Consider the following 12,242-nt stretch of genomic DNA (forward strand, 5'->3'; position numbering starts at 1 on the left):
TTGCTCTTTGTAACTGTGGAGTTGTGATTCATGTGGTATTTACATAACGCTGGGGGTCCTGCTGATGCGTACGTAGTGGGGCCTGCCACGATACATTCCTGGCTTTAATTAAAAAACAAAATTCATCACCTTACGCTCACCGTATAAATATGGTGGTAAGTGATTATATTTCAGCAGAAGTAATTGATTAGTGCTCCTGTAATGTTAAAACTGTGGATTTTAATATTTCGATTTGTACCAAGGACACACATGGGTATTTAGCTGGTTTTTTTTTTAAGTATGATACGTTTCGACACAAGTGTTATAATCCAGGCTGCTTCACTTATATATATTTTAATTGTGTGTGCTTCAGTGTGATACTGTACAAGTTTCTATGAAATCAGCATTATCAGGTTCATTGTGGTCGGTTTGCTGTGGTAAAGTGTATTGATTGTTGGCAGGTACAGCACAGAGTAGTAAATTGCTATAAAAATATGCCTTATAGATCATATGGATATCTCTCAATAGAATTGCTATTACTGTTAAGGTTTGCAGCACTTTAAAAAGAAAAATATATTGCTCCCTGTTTTTTGAAAAATGTCCCATGAATGTATTTGCACAACGGTACATACTAACACATTGTTAGAAACAGTAGTCATTTTATTGATAATGGTCATACATTCTACAAAATAATGTCCATGTGAATTGAAATGCGAATTGTCTACAGATAAAAATATAAATATTCTAAATATAAATATAAAAATCTACAGAATATAAATCTTCTGATCATAAATCCATTTTATTTAACACCTGCACAGATATTTTAAAGCCAGATGAAGACTAATAAATATACAATTTGAAAAAAGTATAATAAAAATAAATAACTGTTAGATCAATATTAGCTATTTTCTCAGCATTCCATACAAGGCCTTCAGCTCAGGGGTCAACTCCTTTTGTGATATGCGATCCTGTACTGGTTACTTCTTAGTTGTGAATTTACTCTGGTTTTCATGTAGCCCTCACATGCCTGAAAGAGTTACAGCTCCAGACGTATATATCATATATCACATATCATTCCCAGGATTATAAATGAGTTTGATTTTTTTAATGGAACGACTTCAGCGGACTACACTTCTAATGCTGGAATTTGGGCTCCCTGCTGTGCAGAAATCATTCTTCAAACTCATATTCCCTTTTATAGTCCACCGATCAAAACGAAAGGCAGCTATGGTGTTTTCCCTGAGGCATTTCAATATATATGTGGTATTATTAGCGACCTTTGAGTCATAAAGAGCTTTGCGATTTTTTTCTGCCCCAGTGGCTCTTGCCTTGTTTTTTTGGGCTGAGATCATTTTATAAATAATATGCTCTTTTGAATTGCTAATCATCTTGGGTATTTTTTAGTGAGATGCCATACCTCTTAAAACATGCTTTGAACATGTTTAAACTGGACACATGAGAAGAAGTAAGAAAATAAAAATAATTTGCAATGCATAATTAGCCTTTTTTCTGTGAAATTAATGCAAACAAACACATTTTAATAAATTGTACTGCTGAAAAACAAAGTATATTTTCAGTGAACAAATGAGAGCTGAATGTTTCTATCCGTATGGCATTATAGCGTGTGACTTGAGTTTGCTGTAGTAATCTTTGCTGAATTTGTTCAGTTTATAATGTAGATTGCATTTTAAATCTCAGCAAAAACTGGGATTACACGATAGTAGACAATTATCATGCTGTTTCCAGTGTTTTGCATAAGGCTTTTCTTATCTAAAGTTTCATCTTTCTTTCCTTTTTCTAAATTTTCTGTAGTTAGACCATGATAATAAATCATGTCGACAAAAACAAAAATAGTGTTAAAATTTCTTCATACTTTTAAATGACACTGTACATTTAACACTGCCTATTAACACGGCCTTGTAAACTAAACAAGCAATAATAATAATAATAATAATAATAATAATAATAATAATAAATAATAATGATAAAACTCAGTCTAGAGGAATTTGTAACAAATGCTGAAGAAAAAAGCAGCATAATTCAGTAAGTCACAGTGCCATTAAGTTACATCGTTACAGGACATGCTAGTGTTTGGAAGTAGTTTTTGGTTTTGCTCAGTGTGCCTAAACTTGCTCCTCTCACCCAGGCCATGGTGGAGACAGTGAATAATCTCCTGCAACCCCAGGCTCAGGCGGCCTGGAGGGAGCTGTCCACTGTGGAGCAGCTGAGGGCGGCCACCATGCTTCTGGACACAGTGGAGGAAGGCGCCTTCATGTTGGCAGACAACCTGCTTAAGACAGATATTGTGCAAGAGAGCACGGAAAACATCCGTAAGTCCACACCCCTTCCCTCCGTTAACGCCACCGGGATCTGTCAAAAAGTGTGGTTTTCTGGGGCAGTAGGGCCATGTCAGTTGTTTCCTCAACAGTTTTGTGTTGAGTCCCAGCACCTATTAATTCTGCTAATTTACTTAATTCAGCCTGGGCAATTATCGTAGACTTTTTTAATTATTCTAGGAACATAGTAAACTTTGATGAAAAACATCTATGGCAAGTACATCAAATCTGCGTATGAAATGAAAAATTTCATTAATTTTCATGCCAGTTTTCAAGAGTTTACATTTTGACAATAAAAGGCATTTAAATCTGTTCAAATAATCTAGTCAAATGTTTAAGTCTTTAATAAAGTACAGTCACGTAATTGCTCCTGACTGATCAACCAAAGCCTGTAGTGAATGACATGTGCATTCAGCTTGGTACATAACAAAGCCAATGACAGACATAAGGCAGTAATATAACACATGGTTGGGGGAGGAGAGCATCATACTGGTGTTACTATATTACTGCCAAAGTTTTCTCCTCAAGGTCATCTGGACTGTAGGCATGTTACCAGCTGATGCAGAGCAAGGAGGGTTTTGCCCTAGACTGGGCTTCAACTTTGCCTTTTGGACGAACCCTTTCTCTGGTTGCCTCCAGCAAAGTGTTTCCTGAATACCCAGATCCAAATGGAAACATGCAACATTTAAAAATTTTTTTCTTAATGCATGCCTGGGTAGATAATTATGGCTCTAATAAAAATGGCAAGATTCCTGGATTCATAGGAAAATGCTTCTATGGCAACATTCCACACGTTGAAGGTATTTAGTCCCAGGGAACCATGGCAACAAGCCCGTTCTGCGGTAACAATATAGTGGCCAATTAAATAAAATCACATTGTGTAATTGGAAAAGGATATACTTTCACTTTTAACATGTCAGTGTATATTCGCATGGAAAAGTTTTACTCTTTGTGGCCCATTTTTATTGCCCTGTTGAGGTTAATTATGCACTCTTGGTAATTCTGTGCTGTGGTTTTTTTTTTTGCCTCTTTCAGTTAGCTGTGTTTGGGAATTTGTTTCTAGTACGTATCCCAAGAGTAGAACTGTTAGCTTCGCCAGAGTTTCTCAAACTAATAATGGCCATGAGAATCTGTGACGAACCATCTCAAGCCAACAAGTGCAACATAATCATATAAGTTAATCAAACCATAAAAACATGAATTAAAATAAGTGTGTTCATTAACCTCAAATCCTGCTGTGGAGCCTGTAAACAGAGCACTGACTCATTTAGTCTTTGAAATGCTTCTGTTCTGAACTCTACAGTTAGTCACACATAGTTTTCTTGGCAATGCCATCCTATTTAAAGCAACTATTTTGATCCATCATACACATCTGTGGTTCTGTTGTCCAGAATACGAAGAATAAACATCTGACTAAAACATCTTTCCCATGAAATGCTACCAAGAAGGAAGCCACATTTCTTAATGTCATGTTTGTCTGGGAACTTATCTAAATATATTTTTAGCAGTTTGATAGAACAAAACAGCCTTGAGACACAGCTGAAGTCTAATTAAGATAACGCTGCAGGAGGACTTCTACACATCTACGATAACCTGAGGTTGACAACAATTCCATTGTTTAATCTCTTCGTCTTTGAGGATGTGAAATTGGGAACAACTGACATAATTTGAGATTTGAGGACTTTGAGCCTGGGATAGTTGGGAGGGAGGGAGCGAGTAGTGGATGAGTGTGAAGGTAGGCTTCTGGAGGATTAATGAAGCTTTAATAAACTAGGCTGGCAATAGGATTTTTGATGCCCCAGGGTAAGAATCGGCCCGGCACCCCTTACACTTCTATATATAAAGTAATAAAGGAAAACATAAATATTTATATATAAAATGTATATGTATAAATTTGAATTTATAAATACAGTTGCTTTTTTATATAATTATGTATAACACATATGTGAACATCATATATGCACAGAACACAAATTTGTATTTTAACAACTGTAAATGGACTGAAAACTAAACTGAAGTTGTTAAAGAAAGTACACACACACACACACACACAGGTGAAACCGCTTGTCCGAAGCAGGGTCACAGCAAACCGGAGCCCAATGCAGCAACCCAGGGTGCAAGGCTGGAGGGGGAGGGGGTACACGTAGGGTGGGACGCCAATTCGTCGCAAGGTACCCCAAGCAAGACTTGAAAACCAGACCTGCCAGAGAGCAGAACCCAGCCAAACCCACAGCACCACTGTGCCACCTGAAAGATAGTATTAGATATATATTATTTACTAGCCAGATCAACAATTTGGCAGCTGGTAGTGTAACGGTTAGCGCTACTGCATGTAGCCCCAAAAGTTGCTGGTTTGATTCCCACCTCTGGCTATATTACCCTTGAGCAAGGTACTTACCCTAAATTACTCCACTAAAATTACCCTCCTATATAAATGTGTAAATAATTGTAAGCAATTTAACACTGAGTCACTTTGGAAAAGAGTGTCGAATAAATGCAATGTATTTGTAAATGTAATTTGTTCTGAACATATTACCTGCAAAGTTACAAAATTTCAAACACACAGACCAGTGATGCTTCATACAAAGCTGACATAAAATATTAGATGGTAAATCTTCCATTTTCTAATAAAGCTGCATCCTTGTCATTAAGCATTTTTTTATTATTATTAATTTTTAAAAAAGTAGTTTATTCTCCATATTTCTGTGGTAAAATTTGGCATCTTCAAATATCACATATACCTCAAGGATTACTTAGTTTGGCCTAATTATAAAACCACTCCTCCTGTTAATAAAGCAAGTTGCCCTACAATGTGTAATAAATGCAAGAACTAAACCTGTGAAGAGTTAAACATGGAAAGATTTAACCTGTGTCGCCTTGTTGACTTTTATGTAGAGCTGGAAGTTGCAAGATTAAGCACGGATGGGCATTTGACAGACCTAAGATTTCCTCAGTCAGAAGGACATGGGAACTCTATCCGATTGTCTGCCAGCACCTTGAGGCAACATGGGAGAAATGGTGAGCATCCCCAATGTGTTCTTGCTTCCATTCCCCATGAATTAATTATTATAGTCTGTTTCCCCAAAGCAAAGGTTTCATCTCGATGTCAAACAGAACGTGCCCCTGTGTGTCAACATAAGGTTGCTCTGGTGCTGTTGAAAGCCCCTTTGTTTTGTTTATTTGGAGGGTGCATAGCTGTCTCTCTGTATGTGCTAACGTGTACCAGTGCACAATTAGACCTTTGAGTATTTCTAGAACATTCTATTTTCAGTCGAATGAAGGCTTTTTGTATGCACCAGAGAAACTTCCCCTTCCTTCTGAAGATGCTGTCTCTGTCCCAGCATGGGGCTCCTTTCAGAGCAAAAAGATAGCTTGCACAAAATGAAGAGTAAACATTACTTTTCTTGCAGCAGAAAGTCATAATGTCATTTAATTGAAGTTAAATGTGGAACACTTTCCAAATATTAAATGTCTCGGTTTTGAAGCCTGTACTTTTAACAAAATTTTCAGCTCCTGGGAGTGAAAATATAAAAAGTACACAACCAAGAAAGTAACTGACAGTGTACATTGCCTCCCCGATAGGTTTAGAATGCTTTGTAATGTACCACACTATGGTTTCTTTGCAGTAATGCTAGTCACAGGATAATACAAAAAAGAAGATTAATTTTATTTGCGTTTTTTTTACTTTATTTAAAAAAATTGCTGTTCACTTTTTGACGTTGTTGAAAATGGCCTGTTTCTTAGAACAGACGCTTGGGTCTGCATTTATCTGTTTGCATGATAAATTGTGACAAAGTGTCAATAGTACGACCAAATGATCGATGGCTTACTTTGAGTGTGAATACTTGTAAACAAAACCGTTTTGTGAGCCCAAACTTGCAAGCACAGAAAGGTTTTAAACATCATTCAAGAATCAGTAATACATGGAAGGTATGCTGGAATGAAGAGAATAATAAAACTTTGGGAGAAGCTAAGGGGAATATAAATAAATAACTGTCATGTTGCAGCGGACAACTTGTTTCCTGTTCCTCTGTCCTCAGGTGAGATTCGGATGGCCTTTGTTTTGTACAAGAACCTGGGAGCCTACCTTTCCACTGAGAATGCCAGCATGAAGCTGGGAAGCGAGGCCATGGCCACCAACTACTCTGTCATTGTCAACTCCCCAGTCATCACTGCCGCTATTAACAAGGAGAGCAACAAGGTGTACCTGTCGGAGCCTGTCATCTTCACCGTCAAGCACCTGCAGGTACTCTGCTTTACTAGACTGCCTGCGAACTGAACAGCCAAGCCTCTTTGTCACAAAATATAAACATGTGTGAACTGTCCTGTGCAGGATTGCTCTGTTAGGTACAAACTGTGCTTAATTATACAAAGAAAAACATGAAAAATAAATGATGATACAGGTAATGGGATTTTGTATTCCTCTATATGTGAAGTACCTATGGGGAAGTCAAGGCTTATGAATCAGCATGCATCCTCACATTAATTTTCTGAGACCGTTTCTCTATTACTCCTAGACTTATTAATCTTATTAATATAAGTAAATGTGTTGTCTTCAAAGATACATGCAGGCAAATATGCATGATTTATTTAAATTTACTGAGTGAATTATTTGTTGTACTTGCAATGAAGATCATTTGCATTTCACTGTATATACATACACACACACACACACGCAGTATGTGCCCAAAGAATATTTCCGAGACATCTAATCATCAATGCAAATCAACTGTGCTGTGCTACAGCTTCAGTCAGGTCTTTGGTTTTAACAGAGAGAAAAATGTGCTACTTGTGTTATTATTATTAGTAATAGTAGTATTATTTCAATTCTGGGTATAAAAAAATTGGGAAAAGTGTTAGTGAGGATAGGGAGTCTTGCTACCTGTATAAGCCCCTTTGATCTTTATCCAAGGTTCTCACGTGCAGGGCTCTTCCACTGATGCTGTTCATATTTTGATGGCTAAATTGCCAGCCAGCAACTCACAGCACACCACTGCGATGAGTGTAGGTCCAGTAGATGCCCACATTCCCTGTGTAGACCAAGTCACCTGTCCCTGTTTTAATTCAACAGAAACAAAGCACACATTTTAGAGCACTAAACCATGCCATCTGCCGAAGATAATACATTCAGTCCATCATTGCAACAGAAAGGTTTATGTGTGTGTGGGCTGTTGATCGCATAGGAGTTTTAACCGCAAATGTCTTTGCCACGTATTACATGTTATGTATTAAAGTTACTGTCAGAATCCATTTAGCTCTCCTTGCATATATTTGAATTAGCTACAAGGCAAGCATGGTTATCATCACGCCAGCAGTATCCCTTTGAATGAAACCGACCATTAGATATCACGGAGGTAACTGCCTACAGCGGAAGATGTAATGAAAGGTCAAAATACCTCAGAACCACAGTCAATGTTTATGGTCCCTCTTGCAATACATAAGGGCTTTGGAAATGTATTTGCTAAGGGTTTTAAGCTTTTGTGCTCCACATACATAACGAAAAAGAATGTGAGCTTTCTAACTTCAGTCCCGCCTTTTCAAAGAGTACCAGAAAAAAGTGAAGCAAAGTGTTCAGGCTATTGTTGTTTAGTGAGTTGCATTTATAGATGCAATGTTAGGAAGTGTACTAATAATGTAAATATGTAAAATATACAGTATATACAATAAAATATTGCTTCAGTGGTATGTGAAAAGTAGCCAAGCTTCTTGATTTGCAAATCTGTAATTTTTTATTTATTGTTTTTCCCCCAGCAATCTGAGGAAAACTTTAACCCAAACTGCACTTTCTGGAGCTACTCAAAGCGAACAATGACAGGGTACTGGTCAACTCAGGGTTGCCGGCTGGTGGGGACCAACAGGACACACACCACCTGTTCGTGCACACACCTGACCAACTTTGCTGTTCTCATGGCTCACGTCGAGGTCAAGGTAGGCCTTTTTTCCCATATTCATTATCATTTCTAATTAGGTTGCACAACTTAGGACACCTATAAATTGTTGAGAAAGACAGCTGAAATTCTGATCACTTTTTTTTTTCCGTAACACCTTTCTTTTACTTGTGCTTTAAAGAGCAGCATGGTATGCGGAATCCTTGGCTGTGATAGACAGCCTTGGTTTGAATGACACCTTTCTAAGAGCATTGAATGCTCAGCTGAAGAAGATTGATAGCATACTTAAGGGGACGGTTTCTAAAAATACATCGGAAATGAATCGCAGACGCTTTTGTAAAGAGGGCTGTAATGAGAAACTCTTGGAAAACCGCTGTGTGTCTCAAAGAGGAGATTTGCTTTGGATCCCTTTGCCCGGCTCATTGTGTGCGAAATTCCCCGGTCTCCGCTGCTGCCCCCCCTGATTGCCAGGCACAATGAGGACGGATGGCTGAGGATGAAACAGGACCTCTTCTCATGGGCTGTTAGCGAATGCGTTTCATCTGCGGAGCTGAACTGATCTGAATGCTAAGCGCAGAGACAGTGGATAAGGCCATATACCGTGAGCTTTTCAACATGAGACCATATATTACACTTCACTTTGTAATTCCAAGTGACGATCTTTCTTTATAGTTATGCCAAGTAGTATAATATAATATAATATAATATTATATTCATAGATAACGAAGTAGAAATGATAAAGACAAATGTATCCAAGACAATTTTTTAAATTATTTTTATCATCTTCACAAAGGCTAATTTTGAATTGATATTTTTTTAATACATCCTCATCTTAACTGACTACAATTTTTAAATTTCGAGTAGGACAATTATATAACAATAGTATTTCCTCTATGTTTGTTAGTGTTTGCACATAAGGAGGATATTGCATTACATTAATTGCAATGGGAAATACTGTATTTTGAATTTCTTGTTACTGCTGGTGAGAACAGCTGGTAAAAAGAGGTATAGATTCCCTAGGAGCACCCTACTTCAAGTTGGACAACGTGGAAAGTGCTGTTATCGCAGCAGGCTGTCTCCAGAGAGACCTGCGACAGACATTTATATTGGTCTGCCAGGGACCCGTTGCCGTGGCAGCGTCATGGCCGTCCCGCTTGGCCCTCATCCCACGCGCCGCTGCCGCCACGTCCACAGGAGCAGCTAGCTCAGACTGCTGGGTCGCCAGAGCAACTGCTCCTAAGTAAGCAGTCCAGGAGAGGTAGCCACATGGCTCAAGGCCCAGGGACTGGGTCCCGGGATTGAGCAATGGTGGGAGGTTTGGGGGTAACGGCGAGGCACGAGGAATAAGAAATGAAAGGAAGGCTTTATGGGAGTTCCCTGCAGGGATAGCACATTCCCAGAACCACGGGCAGCTGGTATTTCACTCAGGAAAATTGATAATAAAAGTTCTCCAGGACACTCGTCTCATCATTTTTCTTCAGGAGCCAAAAGAGTACCTCTTGAATAGCTGAAGTGCTGCCATACCTGCTACCATGAATACCTGAACTTTCCGTTCCCTATGTATCTTGCTGGTTGTAAGAGCCTCGTGATCATTAACTGCACAGCCGGCCACCTTTTCATCACATTAATAATCACGTCATTAAAATGCAACATTTATGGACTTTACAATTATTCTACGTTGGTCAACACTGTATTTTACCATATGCATTTTCTGAGCTGTTTAGTTGTGGTGACTCAGTGATCTGTGTGGTAAGGATTATTTAGTTAGATTTCATGAAAACACCAGTTTTATCCAAAAAACAAAAAGGATGAACAGTAAGGACCAAAAGTGCAAAAAAAAAATCAATAATGTATGCTTTCTAACGTTGCTGAACAGGTGGAATAATTCAATGACAATAAATATAGTACCACTGTAAATTACCATAATATAAATTAAAACTTGTTTTGGCATTAAGTAAGTATGTGGCTAGTGTTTCAGTGTCCATTACTGAATGCAAAACAATTAAGGATTTGTTTCATTAATCTAAAAAGTCACACATGGAACTTGCAGATTTCACAAGTCTGAAATGTGAGGCAAAATCCGCTTTTTTTTGGACACTACTGCTGATTATTATTATCGCGTTACATCCTCTGTCCACAGGCACTTTTTCCTCTCGTAGGAATTAATTAGGCCTCAGCTTAATTATAACCTTTTCATTTTATTCGTTTCTGAAATTAACTTTTCCCTTTCATCTCCACCGGAGTCAATGCGTTTAATCACGGAGAATTTGACAAACATGCAGAGTGAAATGAAACAAAAGGTGTAGCAATTAAAGGTCAGTTACTGTTCATTGGTTCACTGTCACTTGAGTTTATCCTTTAGAATCTAACTTATTTTCTGGATGCACTTATTCCAGTGAGAATTGCTCAATCTGTGTTATGCAGTCTATTTATAGAGGTCCAGCAATGACAAGAATAGCAATAAAATTAAAACGCTTAAACATCCCAGCAAAATTCAGTTAAAAATACCATTAACGTATTTATGTTTTAACAACTATCAAACGTGTTAAGGACTGTACATTTGCACATGCATGTCTGTTAATTACACACACACACATTTCCAGAACCGCTTGTCCCACACGGGGTCACGGGGAACCGGAGCCTACCCGGCAACACAGGGCATAAGGCCAAAGGGGGAGGGGGACACACCCAGGACGGGACGCCAGTCCGCCGCAAGGCACCCCAAGCAGGGCTTGAACCCCAGACCCACCGGAGAGCAGGACTGTGGTCCAACCCACTGCGCCACCGCGCCCATTAATTAATGAGTAATAATTCTTATATAAATGAATGAGTTTTGACAGCTACAAAATATCTGTTACTTTAGGCTGAAAATCTATCATACCAAAATGGAACTTGATATAGAGATGTGAAATAGTGGAAAGCAATAGCAAAGAGATGCTTTACATGTGCATGTTATGTTTTCATCTGCTTGTGTCTGTAGTAGGAAGTCACAGAGGAAAAAGATGTGCCAGATACAATATCGGCTCACCGGAATGTCACTACTGAGAGTTTACTGTTGATAATGCTCATAAGTCCATTCTCTTAATAGCGTTAGTGTGTTATTACATGGGGGTGCGGTGGCGCAGTGGGTTGGACCGCAGTCCTACTCTTTGGTGGGTCTGGGGTTCGAGTCCCACTTGGGGTGCCTTGTGACAGACTGGCGTCCCGTCCTGGGTGTGTCCCCTCCCCCTCCGGCCTTACGCCCTGTGTTGCTGGGTTAGGCTCCGGTTCCCCGTGACCCTGTATGGGACAAGCGGTTCTGAAAATGTGTGTGTGTGTGTGTTATTACATTGCAAGCATACCGTCAAATTGTCTGCAAGGCTTAGGCATGTTTTATAACAATTAGTTTATTGCCACACTGGGTATGTTCTTCCGTAGAAGAGTAGAGAAGAGTAGCTCCTCTGGATTCTCTGAGTTCTGGGACATTACACCTCTAGCTTTAGCCTTTAGATGCGGGGAGCCAGCATGAAAAACAACCAACCCACTAAGCGTCGCTCAAACAGTAGATATCCTTGTTAATGTGATCACTAATGGACTGAAGATGTTGTGGTCCATACACAGATACCTCATTACTGTCCTTTTACTGATGGGAGTTTTTTAGACCGTATTGTCCACATGTGACGCTTTTGTTCAGAGCACCTGGGGCATGGGTCCTCTAAAGATACATTGTTGGTTTTTGACACGTGCTTTTACTTAGTGAGTGAACTTTGGGGATGCTAACACTGTTTTAACACCGTTTTACATGCAGCTGGATGCCATTAGACTCCTGTGAACAAAGGGGATTTATACTAGGGTGACTGAAGGGAATGGATGGTTAAATGCCCATGCTAGGATCACTTCACTAGACATTTTGATCTGTGAAAAGGTCTGTGATTCCCAGTGGGAACAAATTAATTTACCAGCATAAAAGTGGCAGGAGATGCCATGAGTGATGATCATATGACTGATACGTCGACAGTAGCACAGTGTTAACTGTAGGGCTCCCAGGTCATCCAGCACA

The 12,242-nt window shown here is 39.1% G+C and overlaps 1 protein-coding gene across 8 annotated transcripts in view; it reads left to right on the top strand.

Moving 5' to 3' along the window:
- The window catches only part of adgrl3.1 (adhesion G protein-coupled receptor L3.1), a 177,604-nt gene that overhangs the window by 130,835 nt on the left and 34,527 nt on the right, over positions 1-12,242 (top strand). For all 8 annotated transcript variants that reach the window (XM_018737956.2, XM_018737955.2, XM_018737958.2 and 5 more), the window contains 4 exons: positions 2,126-2,309; positions 5,211-5,333; positions 6,356-6,561; positions 8,067-8,243. In XM_018737956.2, the coding sequence (XP_018593472.1) occupies positions 2,126-2,309; positions 5,211-5,333; positions 6,356-6,561; positions 8,067-8,243 (690 nt within the window). The remainder of the gene's footprint in view (positions 1-2,125; positions 2,310-5,210; positions 5,334-6,355; positions 6,562-8,066; positions 8,244-12,242) is intronic.

Source organism: Scleropages formosus, chromosome 16, assembly GCF_900964775.1.
Source record: "Scleropages formosus chromosome 16, fSclFor1.1, whole genome shotgun sequence".
In the NCBI taxonomy this organism is placed as follows: Eukaryota; Metazoa; Chordata; class Actinopteri; order Osteoglossiformes; family Osteoglossidae; genus Scleropages; species Scleropages formosus.